Source organism: Mesoplodon densirostris, chromosome 4 (assembly GCF_025265405.1).
Source record: "Mesoplodon densirostris isolate mMesDen1 chromosome 4, mMesDen1 primary haplotype, whole genome shotgun sequence".
In the NCBI taxonomy this organism is placed as follows: domain Eukaryota; kingdom Metazoa; phylum Chordata; class Mammalia; order Artiodactyla; family Ziphiidae; genus Mesoplodon; species Mesoplodon densirostris.
The window spans coordinates 15,096,083-15,111,408 of record NC_082664.1 but is presented as its reverse complement, the minus strand read 5'-3'; the positions used below and the strand labels follow the sequence as shown (position 1 = coordinate 15,111,408).

General features: G+C 49.2%; 1 protein-coding gene across 3 annotated transcripts in view; it reads left to right on the top strand.

Annotated features, from left to right (window-relative positions):
• The window catches only part of TDP1 (tyrosyl-DNA phosphodiesterase 1), a 78,231-nt gene that overhangs the window by 51,544 nt on the left and 11,361 nt on the right, over positions 1-15,326 (top strand). For all 3 annotated transcript variants that reach the window (XM_060097943.1, XM_060097942.1, XM_060097945.1), the window contains one exon: positions 10,210-10,312. In XM_060097943.1, the coding sequence (XP_059953926.1) occupies positions 10,210-10,312 (103 nt within the window). The remainder of the gene's footprint in view (positions 1-10,209; positions 10,313-15,326) is intronic.

The window sequence follows — 15,326 nt, the reverse complement described above, 5'->3', positions numbered from 1 at the left end:
GATACCAGCCCCCAAAACACAGCTGATGTGATGTGTCCTTTTTGGTGCTTAATCTGACAAGATTGTTGGACATCTGCAGGATTGGTTTAATTTTAACCATGCTTTTAAGTTCCTAGCACTTTATCACTCATATCTGTATTGAAAATTGGGGGACATATATCTGTATCAAGGAGACCAAAATCCTTTGGACATCCTTTACAAAATAAAATAGAAGCTCACTGTATCTCTGCCTTGGGGACTTGTGATAGGATTTTTTTTTTTTTTTTTTTTCAGTACGTGGACCTCTCACTGCTGTGGCCTCTCCCATTGTGGAGCACAGACTCCAGACGCACAGGCTCAGCGGCTCCGCGGAATGTGGGATCCTCCCAGACCGGGGCACGAACCCATGTCCCCTACATCGGCAGGTGGACTCTCAACCACAGCGCCACCAGGGAAACCCTGTGATAGGGTTATTGAATCAGTGAAGCAATCTGATGAATGATATTTGGACCCATCTACCACTATAACCTAGGATTAGGAGGCCCAAATGGACCTGCCTTCTGGAGGATTCCATTCCTTGGTGAGTCACACCAGAGAGAAGGACCAGAGTCAGCCTCCCATAAATTTAGCCAAGTATTCAATGATGGTAATAGGTAGTATCTATTAAGCATCATGTATGTGCCTGGGACTTTACACACCTTATCTGATATAATCTGCACATCACTTTTATGAGGCGGCTGTATTACCAGACCTTACAGGTACAGAACTTGAAGGTGAACAGTGTTGGCTCTAACTGTGATTGAAAGGTATGTGAGCTCAGATTCTGCTCTCACCCACTGGCCTACTGTGCCTCTCCTGCTTACTTGTCAACAATTAGACTTTTTCCCTAGATTTTGTGGTTTCAAAGTTTTTAATTCTCTAACCACAATGAACAAAATAGTCTTGATAAATTATATCTTCTAAGCCTTTGTGTATTAGTCTCTTTTCTCAAATTAATTAGATATTTCCTGCCCACCTAACATCTGCAGGATTCAGTCCTGGGAGACATCTGTGGGCTGGAATAGTCATCAACAGCTACTTGAAAGAGCTGGAGGAGAAAGGGCTCAGTTATCCACAGGAGTGGGTAGGGTGGAAGGCATCGTGGACAAGGAAATGGTGTTTGCGAAGATGTGGAGGCAGTCGGTAAATCAATTTAGTTAAGGGTAGGGGAGTCATGAAAAGATATGCTGTGAAATAAGGTTGAAGGGGGGCTTCCCTGGAGGCGCAGTGGTTGAGAATCCGCCTGCCAGTGCAGGAGACATGGGTTCGAGCCCTAGTCTGGGAAGATCCCACATGCTGTGGAGCAACTGAGCCTGTGCACCACAACTACTGAGCCCACGCACCTAGAGCTGGTGCTCCGCAACAAGAGAAGCCACCGCAATGAGAAGCCCGCACACCGTGACGAAGAGTAGCCCCTGCTTGCCACAACTAGAGAAAGCCCGCACACAGCAACAAAGACCCAATGCAGCCAAAAATAAATAAATAAATTTATTTTTAAAAAAAGAAAGAAAGAAGATTGAAGGGCATAAACTTGGTCAGACTGTGGAGTTTCCTAAATGCCAGGCTATACATTTGCTTTATATGTGCTTCAGGAGAAAGGATGCATTGATACTTGGAGAGCCACTGGAGGAAGACACAGAATGAGAAACCAGACACAGGTCAATCTGTTTGGATCTAAAGTCTGGGGTGGGAAGGACTGAACTAGGGAGATCTTCTTGGAAAGAGAAAGAGAATGTTACAAGGGGTTAAAAAAAGCTTGAGGGCCTCCCTGGTGGCGCAAGTGGTTGAGAGTCCGCCTGCCGATGCAGGGGATACGGGTTCGTGCCCCGGTCTGGGAGGATCCCGCGTGCTGCGGAGTGGCTGGGCCCGTGAGCCATGGCCACTGAGCCTGCGCGTCCGGAGCCTGTGCTCCGCAACGGGAGAGGCCACAACAGTGAGAGGCCCGCATACCGCAAAAAAAAAAAAAAAAAAAAAGCTTGATATCTGACTGTACATAGCTGCCAGTGGAGCCGATAAGACCAAAGTCCCTGAGATTTCTGAGCCTGACTGAGATTGTGGACAGAATTGAATTCAGAAGAAAGCTGGTTTTCAGAGGGGAAGGCATGCTGATAGTTTTCGGGTTTTGGAGTGTTGAGTTTGGGGTAACCATGTGATATCCCAGTGGAGAAATCCAGCTTGTGGTTGCAGATGCCCATTTGGAAATTTGATGATCAAAGTTGGACAAGTCCGAGCGTCATCTTGTTAAAGTAACAGTTGCAGTTGGTGAGTGGGAAAGTCCCTGTGGAAGGGAAGAGAGAGGAACCAAGGGCAGAGCAGAAATTTAGAGGGTACGGTTCGGGGTGGAAAGAGCAGCAAATCTGAGAGAAGCTGAGTCAGAGAGCTGGGAGAGAACCAGAATAGTCAAGTGGAGAGAAAGCCAAGGAAACCAGAGGCAGAGGAGGAGGAGAAAACCACATCAGCACAGCAGAGAGGTCTACAGGGGTAGCTCAGCCGCGGCACTCCTGAGCATCTGGGGCCAGGTCGTTCTTTGTTACGGGGCCGTCCTGTGTATTGTTGGGTATCGCGCAGCGTCCCTGGCCTCTAGAAAATGTCCCCAGACATTATTTACCCTCTAAATGTCCCCTAGGGACAAAATCACCCCCAGTTGAGAACCACTGGTCTAGAAGCCCACGGGGTTTGGCAGTTAAGAATATTATTTGAGTGGAAGGCAGACAACAGGTTTGGAGGGGAAGAAAGGGAAGCTGCCAACACCTTGTTTTAGCCCAGCAAGACCCATTCCAGACTCTGACCTCCAGAAGTGTAAGACCAAAGATTTGTGTTGTTCCAAGCCACTAAATTTGTGGCAATTTGTAAGAGCAGCAGCGGGAAACTAACGCACACTGTATATCAATAAAAAAAGACAAGTGACAATTTAAAAGTGGATAATTGGCAGAATTAAGAAATAGTTTTAGAGAGAAATTTGACAGAATCCATCAAAATTAAAGATTCTTTCCTTGCATGTACCTAGATACAACTCACATCCTTAGCCGTGAGAATATCTTTTTGTATTCCTCAAACATATTTTTTCACGGCCATCCCTGGTGGCGCAGTGGTTGAGAGTCCGCCTGCCGTTGCAGGGGACACCGGTTCGTGCCCCGGTCCGGGAGGATCCCACATGCCGCGGAGCGGCTGGGCCCATGAGCCATGGCCGCTGAGCCTGCGCGTCCGGAGCCTGTGCTCCGCAACGGGAGAGGCCACAACAGTGAGGGGCCCGCGTACTGCAAAAAAAAAAAAAATTTTAAGCACAATACAGGAAAACCTACAGCAAATGCAAAGGGGAAGGTGACTCACAGTGTGTGTGTGTGTGTGTGTGTGTGTGTGTGTGTGTGTGTGTGTGTGTGTGAGTGTGTGTGAGTGACAGGCACGCAGCTGTGGGGTTTGAGGACAGGGTTACAGCAGCACGAGCTCGAGTTGACCGTTCTCCCTCCTCGTCACCCCCGCTGCTCCATCTCCATCCTCTCTCACGTCCACTGTCAACGTTCTGTTTATTGCGTCTGTCTGTGGGAGCGTCTGCTCCCCCACCCCCGTCCTCCGGGATGCATGGCTAAAAGCTCGGTCTGTTAGGCATCTCTGCGCTCCGGGCAGCCACTGCCAGCATCAGGTACCAACCGTGAAAGAAGTGCTGTATCAAAGGACACATTTCCTAAAGCGGCAGTCATCCTCGGGGATTCAGACACCTTGCAGCGGAATCTTAGAAGTCAAGTCCGTCAGCCGCTCCGGTGCTCAGGCTGGGGTTGGAGGTAATGGCTCCTGCTGCTGCTGCTGCTATGAGATGTTAGGCTTTCAGATGCCGTTGCAGGGTCAGCCCAGAGATCACCTTCCTTGCTCCCTTCTCCTTTCTTGCGTGGCTGTTTTCCCAACACGTTATCATGGATTTTATCTTCGCGGTTGGAGGGACTGAATTAGTTAGAGGCGAGTATGGACATCTCTAGTCATTGTAGACTGTTGTCTGGAAAGGGATTTTTGGCCTCATCGGCTGAAATCCCTCATTCTAGAGACGAGAAGCTAAGGCCCGGGAGGAAGAGGAGTGCCTTTGGGTGGCTTTGTGGACGATATCCTCTTTCCTGATTTGGGGTCCAGGGAGCTGTTCTCAGCATTGGCCTTCCTTTCTTCACCGTGTCCTTTATGTGGCATTCCTGTGCTTTACTGAGCTTTCTTTCAGGAATTCTCTGTTATACATTATTAGTTTAAATTTACCCTTAAAGCTTTAAACTGTGGGACAAAATTCCCATAGTGTGGGCTGAAATCAGATCTCTAGTTACAGCCACGCTCTGCAGGCCATGGCAGAGAACTGACCACAGCCGAGCTCCTGGTCATTAAGGGGCCCATAAACTGTCCAGTTGAATAACCGACCGTTGGTCAGCTTAGCAGGGGCTCAGGAAAAGAACATCCCACCCTGTGGAGGCTTTGTAATGTGTCAGTTTTACACATTTTGCAGAGTCCCTTTTCTGGGCTGGACCAGGGCTGAACCACATGTTGCAGAGTCCCTTTTCTTGTATGTTTCCGGTTAGTTCTCTTGTATGTTTCTGGCTAGGATGAGCCCCAAAGGAGATTCTTGTGGGGATTTAGAGGGCAGATGCGAAGTGCACTGTCGTGATAACCCACACATTGTCACCTTGGGCTGGCTCACCTTCTCGGCATGAGGTGGCAGCTGGCCCTGCATTGCTGCGTTTTCTCCTGGTCCTACTGCAACTTCTCTAACCCTGGACCTCGCCAGGTATGTGCGTTTAGCTCTGGTGAGGGCCCGGCTTCTGCAGGACATCCCACCCTCAGTGCCAGAGGCAGCACGAAAAGACATGGTTTGAGCCTGTATATGTGGCTTCAGCTCGTTGCTTGTGGTTCTGGCTTGTTCTCCTCTGCTGTGTGTTCATCCTCTGTGGCTTCTGTCCACCCTGCAGACCTCAAGCTGCGGCTCTAGGGCAAAGACAGCAACGTTACCCAGACTGCTTTACTGGCTCTCACAGCTACTTCCTGATGTCAAATTCTTGTAAATTATATACATTGTATATTTCACACACACACACACACACACACACACACAAAGTGGTTCTGCTTCTCTGGTTGAACTGTGACTAATACACACCTCCATCCCCCAGAAGCCACTGTTTTTTTGTTTTTTTTGTTTTTTGCTGTATGCGGGCCTCTCACTGTTGTGGCCTCTCCCGCTGCGGAGCACAGGCTCTGGATGCGCAGGCTCAGCGGCCATGGCTCACGGGCCCAGCCGCTCCGCGGCATGTGGGATCTTACCAGACCAGGGCACGAACCTGTGTCCCCTGCATCGGCAGGCGGACTCTCAACCACTGCGCCACCAGGGAAGCCCAGAAGCCACTGTTTTATTCACCATTACATTCTTAATGGCTTGGGCAGTTTCTGATGGACAGTGCAATGCGGGACCTCCAGAATCCTACCCTCCGAGGTTCTCCAACTTACAAATGTTCGATACCCCAGAGAATGCAAAGTCAGTTCAGACCCCAACGCTCTTAGGTGATGAAGCGCATCCAGTACCCAGAATGAAAGCACAGCACTGGGGGGAGAAGCAGCTCAGGCCAGCAGGAGACAGAAGTCATGGAGAACTGAGCTTGAGGGGCGATAGTGGCCACAGCAAGAAGCCAGGGCAGGCAGTAGACGTGGGTCCTGAATGGAGAAGGTGAGAAGCTGGAACTCCTTTGGCGTTTCAGGAGCAAACAAGCTTGTCATAAACAGCCCTGTGGTGCCGCTGTGCCTCTGCCAGACACTGGCGGATGCCCATCCACACACACAGCAGGCGGGTCAGAGTCTGCAAATATATACCCCATGTGCTGGCCGCCCTGCATACCAATGATCCAAAGTGTATTCAGAGTGTAAAGAAGTATCAAAGATGCTATTTCAAGGAATAAAAATTTATCACCTAGACAGCCTACAAGAGACTTTTAGTCTCATTATTCAGGATAGAGTATCAGGTTCCAGATGCTTAGAGTTCTATTAGGAAACCGTCTGAGGAGATGTTCTCATGATCTCCATTGATCTTTACCTTGGAATAAACCCTCGGATCTTGGGATGTTGAGGAAAACGTGGCTAGTGAGGGAAGAGTGGGAATAAGCCTTCCGGAAAGTGCGTCTTGCCTATAATGTTCTGCCGACAAGTTGAGGGAGTTACCAGGAAGACGATAATCTAGAAAGCTGGAAACATTATTCATAGGAAGACGGCTTCCACCTCACGCTCACTGATTGGTTTTGCCATTAAATCTGTGTCTCGGCCCAGGCAGTCACTTTATGTTACTAACGGGCAAGAGAAATAAAAGCAAGCTGTTTTTCTAGAGTCATCATATCACTTTATTGTCAACTTCCCACTTCCTCTGCATTTTATGTCTTTGTGACACATCACCGGTAGTGATGTTCATGATTGTGGCTCTTGGACATCAAAGGAAGGTCCCCTGTCCTCAGTGTGGTCCATTTAAGAAGGTAGGGAGGTCTGCGAATACCCTTTTTTTTTTTTTTGAAGTTATAGCTTAATTGCTTTAAGAGCTTCCTTAGCTCTGATTTCCATACTCCTCTTTGTCTGTTCCCATAGAATGCTGAACAGATCGTTCTTTTCACCTTATTGATGCCTGTTGCTCCTTGACTTCAGTCTGCACAACAGCCGCAGCCCTTGGCTCAGGAGAGTGGTTGATGCCCCAGTGGATGAATCTTTAATGAATCTTTCTGTTATCCACAAAGTCAGGCTTTAAGGGTCTAAATAGCTGAGGTTTTACTCTCCATTCTAAAAATGAGATAGAATTTGGGTGAGCCTAATTGAAAAAAATGGTCCCAGTGGGTTTACACTGATTAATGGATGGGTGAGAGCTCTCGGCCTGATTTGCTGCAGGAGAGTGTTTCTAAAGATGCCTCGGAGCTGTTTCATCTCCGCTCCTGGGCATCCTGCTTGCATCCTGGTGCCTCCGGTCAGGTCCAAGCCTCTTCCTCCCGCTGCATCGTGTGATTTTCAGCTGTATCTACAACTCTTTGTCCACATAAAACATGATTCTAAAGGCACTATTTCTGGACACAAATACCAATCTAGTGCCCTTGGAGCTGTTTTCTTTTGATTGAAAGTAGAAGTTAACACTCCCTGGCCAAAACCAAAGGCAGAAAAGGGAATGTGAAGCTTAAGATACAACTCTGTAAGATTATATTGACATAGTTTTTTTTTAATTAAAGTATAGTTGATTTATAATATTAATTTCAGGTATACAATATAGTGATTCCGTATTTTTATAGATTATACTCCATTTATAGTTTTTATAAAATACTGAGTCTATTCCCTGTGTATTGTGTATTCCCCTATACAATATATCCTTGTGGCCTATGTATTTTATACACAATAGGTGGGACCTCTTTTTTTTTTTTTTTTTTTTTTTTTGTGGTACGCGGGCCTCTCACCACTGTGGCCTCTTGTGCTGCGGAGCACAGGCTCCGGACGTGCAGGCTCAGTGGCCATGGCTTATGAGCCCAGCCGCTCTGTGGCACGTGGGATCCTCCTGGACTGGGGCACGAACCCGTGTCCCCTGCATCAGCAGATGGACTCTCAACCACTGCGCCACCAGGGAAGCCCAGGTGGTACCTCTTAATACCCCACTTCTGTCTTGCCCCCCACTTCCCTCTCCGCACTGTAACCACTAGTTTGTTCTCTGTATCTGTGAGTCTCTTTCTGTTTTGTTATATGTATAGTTGTTTGTTTTATCTTTTAGATTCCATGTATAAGTGGTAACATACAATATTTTTCTGTCTGACTTCATAAGCATAATACCCTCCATGTCCATCCATGTTGTTACAGATGGCAACTTTTCATTTTTCATGACTGAGTAATATTCGTGTGTGTGTGTGTGTGTGTGTGTGTGTGTGTGTGTGTGTGTGTGTGTGTGTGTGTGTGTGTGTGTGTGTGTGTGTGTGTGTGTGTGTGTGTGTGTGTGTGTGTGTGTGTGTGTGTGTGTGTGTGTGTGTGTGTGTTATATACGAGGGGTCCCCAACCCCCGGGCCATGGATTGGTACCAGTCTGTGGCCTGTTAGGAACCCGGCAGCACAGCAGGAGGTGAGTGGCGGGCAAGCGAGCGAAGCTTCATCTGTATTTACAGTTACCGCCCCGCACTGCTCGCGTTACCGCCTGAGCTCTGCCTCCTTGTCAGCATTATAGTGAGTTGTATAATTATTGCATTATATATTACAATGTAATAATAATAGAAATAAAGCGTGCAATAAATGTAACGCGCTTGAATCATCCTGAAACCAACCCCCCACCACCACCACACCCCTGGTCCGTGGAAAAATTGTCTTCCACGAAACTGGTCCCTGGTGCCAAAAAGGTTGGGGACCGCTAACATATACCACATCTTCTGTATCCATTCATCTGTGATGGGCACTTAGGTTGCTTCCATACCTTGACTGTTGTAAATAATGCTACTATGAATGTGGGGGTGCATGTATCTTTTCAAATTAGTGTTTTTGTTTTCTTAGAATATGTACCCCCGAGTGGGATTGCTGGATCGTATGGTAGTTCTATTTCTACTTATTTGAGGAACCTCCATATTGTTTCCGTAGTGGCTGCATCAGTTTACATTCCCACTAACTCTGCACCAGGGTTCCCTTTTCTCCACATCCTCACCAACATTTGTTGTTTGTGGTCTTTTTGTTTGTTTGTTTGTTTGTTTGTTTATGGCTGTGTTGGGTCTTCGTTTCCGTGCGAGGGCTTTCTCTAGTTGCGGCGAGCGGGGGCCACTCTTCATCACGGTGCGCGGGTCTCTCACTGTCGCGGCCTCTCCTGTTGCAGAGCACAGGCTCCAGATGCGCAGGCTCAGTAGTTGTGGCGCACGGGCCCAGTCGCTCCGCAGCATGTGGGATCCTCCCAGACCAGGGCTCGAACCCGTGTCCCCTGCATTGGCAGGCATATTCTTAACCACTGCGCCACCAGGGAAGCCCCTGTGGTCTTTTTAATGATAGCCATTGACAGGTTTGAGGTGATAGCTCATTGTGGTTTTGATTTGCGTTTCCTTGACATAGTTTTTTTCCTTAAGTGCTACTTTTATATACAACAAAATGAAATCTCCTGTCTAGGGCTGCAGCAGAGTCATGAAAAGGAAAGGGGTTTTGGGGTAGGGGTCTTTCTAAGGAAGGATAATTATTTTAATAGCTGCCCTCAGGGGAAAACGCAGGTGAGGGTGAAGCTATCTCTAATTAGCAGTTGGATAAATTTTTTTTAACATCTTTATGGGAGTATAATTGCTTTCCATTGTTGTGTTAGTTGCTGCTGTATAACAACGTGAATCAGCTATACGTATACATATATCCCCATATCCCCTCCCTCTTGTGTCTCCCTCACACCCTCCCTATCCCACCCCTCTAGGTGGTCACAAAGCACCAAGCTGATCTCCCTGTGCTATGCGGCTGCTTCCCACTAGCTATCTATTTTACATTTGGTCGTGCATATATGTCAGTGCAACTCTCTCACTTCGTCCCAGCTTACCCTTCCCCCTCCCCGTGTCCTCATGTCCATTCTCTATGTCTGCATCTTTATTCCTGTCCTGCCCCTGAGTTCTTCAGAACCATATATTTTTTTTAGATTCCATATATATGTATTAGCATACAGTATTTGTTTTTCTCTTTCTGACTTACTTCACTCGTATGACAGACTCTAGGTCCATCCACCTCACTACAAATAACTCAATTTCGTTTCTTTTTATGGCTGAGTAATCTTCCATTTTATATATGTGCCACATCTTCTTTATCCATTCATCTGTCAATGGACACTTAGGTTGCTTCCATGTCTTGGCTATTGTAAATAGAGCTGCAATGAACATTGTAGTACATGACTCTTTGAATTATGGTTTTCTCAGGGTATATGCCCAGTAGTGGGATTGCTGGGCCGTATGGTAGTTCTATTTTTAGTTTTTTAAGAAACCTCCATACTGTTCTCCATAGTGGCTGTATCAATGTACATTCTCACCAAGCAGTTGGATAAATCTTGAGAGTTATAGCACAGCAGGATTTATGTTCCATTTCCCAGAATGCAGGACTCTGCCGGAAGCTAAACGGACATGATTGTGGCTCTCAGGCGTTGACCGTCGCTCTCGCAGCTGTAGGAGTTTGACCCGCGCTGAAACGCCTCACTGAGTCAATCCTCTCCCTGTCCTTGTCCCCGCAGTGCCAATCTGTCCAAGGCCGCCTGGGGAGCGTTAGAGAAGAACGGCGCCCAGCTGATGATCCGCTCCTATGAGCTCGGCGTCCTTTTCCTCCCATCAGCATTTGTAAGTGCACACTTGTGAGATGATTGGTCATGAGTGAAGCGAATGGGGGTCTGTGTTCTCTTCTTGAGTCCCGATGACCTGCCCGAGTTCAGGAGGTCGCAAGCTTGTGCACTGACCCGGAGCCTGTGCTCCCAGCCGCAGGCTCGAGCCGATGAATTTATTCACCGATCACTGTTCTGGGTGTGAGGGGATCGCTGCTCTCAGGAGTGTTCCAGATTAGTGATCAAAGGCATTGCTTTGGGTAAAGTTAATAACAACCTTTAAATGAAGATTGTGAACCAGCGTGTGAAAATTTACTATAAGGTAGTAAGTGACAAGTCACCAAAGGGATGAGTCAGCCAAGGGCGAGGCTTGTTCTAGGTGACTGGAGACCGCCTTCAGAAGCTGGTCGGCTTGGGGGCATCGAAGGATGCTGAGGATTCTCGGTCGGCGGAAAGGAGCGGGAAGGGCACCCTCGTGGGAGGAATGGCGTGAGCACAAGCCGGGAGGGAGGCAGGGAAGCTCACAGCAGCTGCTAGAGGCAGAGTCCCGGGGGTCGCAGAGGACGTGTGTTACCAGGCTCACGGGGAAGCCCCCCAGAAGGGCACCAGAACAGCCAGCTTGCATCCTGGCTTTGGAACAGCGCTCAGTTTCTGCAGCTGAACACCCAACAGAGTAGCTAGTTTTTGTGTAGGGACTGGGTTTTACAAGCCGTATGTTTCTCTCAACAGTAGAATTCCTCTTGGCCCAGAGAGCTGTTCCCTCTTTAAGAGGCACACAGTGTCCCCAGTACCCACTCTCACCCCCAACCCCACTCTGGGCACACACTCATTGGTGGATGCAGTTGGAACTGCCCACACCGTGTGACGCCTAATGCTTTTTTTTCCTTTTTTTTTGCCACTTGCTCTAGTTGAGCTAAACACACACGTGATGCAGCCCCATGGCAAACCACTTGGACTGGACCAGAAGACTTAGCCAGGGGAGTGCTGTGTGCTTGTCCCGAGACTTAGATCCAGACCCTGTGATGTGTGGGTATCGTCTCAAGGCGAGCTGAGATTGCCCTCCCGCCCAGCCTGACGGGCCTCCCCACTGTTCCTTTCCTCACGCATGCTCTGGGGAAGAGCTCCCCTCTCCCTTTCTCCTGCCCTCACCACTCTTTATCCATCCTTTTCTCTGTCTCAGAGGGTTTCACTACTGAACTGTCCCACAGGCCTCTCCTGAGGGCAGATTCTAGCACTTTTTGTTTCTTTCCCATAGAGTCAAACAGCAGATCCTGATGCTGCTTTCAGCTCAAGATCAGCACCTCCGCAGCCCCATCGGTAGATGGTTTCCATAGACAAGGAGTTGACTTCCCTAAGGTTCCACCGCTGAGTGGATCTAGCTCTCAAGCCTCCGTCTCTAACTGATCCTCCTGTGATCTCTCAGCTGTATCACAGGGAGGTAGGAGATTCTCAGCACCAGGGTAATAGTACACAGTCATGTGGTATGATTATAGTGGCTGTAGCTTCGAACTCAGGCTAGAATTAGCTCCCAATAATCACCTAAGTAAAGGAATAAATTCCGCGTCGCTCTTGTTTGGCTTTTCATGTCAGCATTTGCAAAATTCTAGTCATTTCTAACTGTTCTGACCTTATCCCTCATCATAAAAATGATGCTAGGAAAGAAGTATACTGTACTTCCAGGACCACTCAACCCTTCTAAGCTACTAATTTTTACCTCTAATATTGTTTCTGTCTGTACATTAGAGAAAGAATGGGCATAATCATTTAGAATCCCCAAATTGACTCTAGAGTAGACTATTATTTCTACACTTTTGGAATAAGAGTGAGTCCCACAAGAGCGCATTCTAGGTAAAGTAGAGATTTAGTTATTTATAAAGACCATCGGGCAAGAATATTAAAACATGGACTTCCCCCGCCCCCACTCCCCGTCCTGTGCCAGCAGATTCAAGAGTGAGGCCCCCAGCAGGGGGACCCGTGTAGTTGACACACTGAGACAGTGGCTTCTCCAGCAGGCGGTTCCATGGCGTCTCAACATGCAGATCCCTTGGGGAACAGTGCTTTACAGCAGGCTTGCTCCACAGCATTAACAAGGACCCACACACTGCCGCTGTCTTGCTATCAGGCTTTTTCCCATCTGGGCGGATCGTCGTGTCCTTTAGCAAATCATAAATGACTTGAGCAAAGCGCTGAGATGAGATGTGTGGACAGTACACAAGTATTTGACCTTGCCTCCTAGGGAGCTAAGGGTCGAGTTGAGCAAGAATGTCATAGAAGTGAAGCAGACGCCTTGTTTGAGAGACGTCCCAGGTGCGAGCTTGGGTGCTCAGACATGTGAGGAGGGCACCTGGCCTGACCGTGCAGAACCCAGAGGGCTCAAAGTGGGTGTCCGAGTTCTTTTAGGTGCATTTTATAGACACGAACTTGAGCTGACATAGGCCTATAGAAGGGGGAGTGTCATGGAATCAAAGGAAGGGAGGAACAGCCGAGACGTGGGAGGGATGGGCCGGCCAGCTCTGGGGCCCGGGCAGCAGGCAGGCTCTCTGGGCTGCCGCCCCTGCTGTGACTCCACCACATGGCTTCTCCGCCCTGTGACCAGGGGTTCTGCATTTACAGTCACTGTGCAAGCTTGGGTCTGCCCTGCACACCTCTCTCCTTCCCAACCCTGTCTCCCAGTAGGGGCCTGTTTCCAGAAAAGGGGGTTTGTTGTGAGCTGGGAAGCCACTCAAGAGGTAGGAACTTACTGCCAGAGGGTTTCACCTGTAAGTGGGTTGATGGGTGTTTTCTCTGCAGAAAGCAGTTCAAGGGGATCTTGCAACATAGGACACGTTGTCCTTAAGCTCCTATAACTCAACTGCTTCATGTACTGTTACGTGGAGCTTCTGGGAAAGTCGTAGACCCTTGTTTGCCCTCACGGAATTAACATTTATGGTTTTGACTTTGAGGGCAACCCAAAGATCTATGACAGGAGGTCATTAGTCATCTTGCTGAGGCTCTAGGAGCACAGAAGGAGACTTAGCTTGTGAAGGAGCGGCCGTCCATCCTCAGCGTGCACGCCCGGCTCGTCACTGGACATCTGGCCGCCTGGGGTGACCTCTTGTACAGTCAGCTCCGTAAGCACCTCCCGCGTCCTCTTTGGTTCCTCCTGGGAACACAGGGAGGAAGAGATGGAGCCTTTGTTCTCAGGAAGCTCGTGGTTAAGTTAAGGAAGCAGACACAAGTTATCACAGTAGGTCCAAAATATAAGGACTGAGAAGAGGGAGTGAGCAGTCTGCCCGGGGGGCTTGGGGAAGGCTTCATTTAGATGACATTTGACCTGGGTCTTGAAAAATGAATGGGGGTTCAACCCACCATCAGGGGAGAGGAGGCTCCCGGCCAGAGGGAACAGTGCACGTTATATTTGAGAAATGGCAACCAGCTCCACGTGCCTGGAAGGGGCTGGGGGGTGGCCTGGGCTACGCGGTTGGAGCCCTGTTCTGAAGGAAGGTGGCAAGCAGGACGTGCTGGAGTGGACTTTTTCCCACGCGAATAGTGGAAAGCCATCAGGTTTTGGGGGTTTTTTTATGTTGGAGGTAGGAGTTTATTGCTTTATTTATTTATTTTTGCTGCGTTGGGTCTTCGTTTCTGTGCGAGGGCTTTCCCTAGTTGCGGCGAGCGGGGACCACTCTTCATGGCGGTACATGGACCTCTCACTGTCGCGGCCTCTCCCGTTGCGGAGCACAGGCTCCAGACGCGTAGGCTCAGTAGTTGTGGCTCACGAGCCCAGTTGCTCCGCGGCATGTGGGATCCTCCCAGACCAGGGCTCGAACCCGTGTCCCCTGCATTGGCAGGCAGATTCTCAACCACTGTGCCACCGGGGAAGCCCAAGCCATCCATTTTTTAAGCAGGGTTAGTGGTCTCATCAGGCCAATTTTCAGAGAATTTGAATCTATACAACTTATCTCCCATTAGGATTATAGCGTAATTTATATTATGCGAGGGTACTTGAGGAGAAGGGCCTTACAGGTACCGTCAAAATCATCATCTTAATCACCTACACCACACTGTTGTAAAATTCTGATTCTGAATGAATCGCGCCTTGCCTTCACCCACTGTCCCAGCTCAGGGTGTAGGAAGTCATCCCTGACTCCTCGTTCTCCCCCGACATGTCTAATCACCCAGGCTTGTCGTCCCCAACTCCTAATGCACCCTGTAAATCTGTCACTTCTGGCCATCCCTGCTGCGACCGCATCCAGACCCGCCTCCCGGCCCACTTCCTAGGCCACCTCCAAGCTGCTCAGCCCACTGCTGCCAGAACGTCTACAGACCATGAATCTGGTCGTGTCTCCCACCTGCTTCAAATCCTGTGACTCCTTAGCATGGCCTGCTTTTCCCTTTGCGGCCTGACTCCTGACTACTCGGGTCTGACCTCTTCCCTCTCAATCCTGGCCTGTCATGTTCCAGCCACACAGAGCGACTGCCTCTCATTCTGGACCAGGCCCCTTAGCCTTCTCTGGAGAAACAGAACCAATAGGATATATAGATACACATAGAAAGAGACTTACCGTGAGGAACTGGCCCACACGATTTTGGAGCGCAAGGAGTCCCAAGCTCTGCCGTCTGTGAGCTGGAGACCAGGAGGGCTGGTGGTGTGGGCCAGCCCGAGTCTGAAGTCCTGAGGACCAGGACCCCATGCTTTCCGTCCCAGTCTGAGTTGAGGAGAAGACAGACGTCCCAGCCAAGCAGCCCTTCCTCGGCCTTTTTGTTCCACTCAGCCCCACTACTGGCTGGGTGGTGCATCGTTGGCGGGGATCATCTTTACTCAGTCCAGTGATTCAAATATTAACCCCATGCAGAAACACCCTCAGAGATGCCCAGAGTGATGCTTACCACTTACCTGGGTATCCCATGGCCCAGTCACGTTGACATGTAGAATGAGCCACCATACCACCCTTCTCAGCAGCCTTAATCTGTAGCAGGAACGACCCCCTGAGGCCCCTAACCCCACCTGCCTCTCACATCTTTGCTCCAGGTGTCCCTCCTCTGTGCCCCACAGC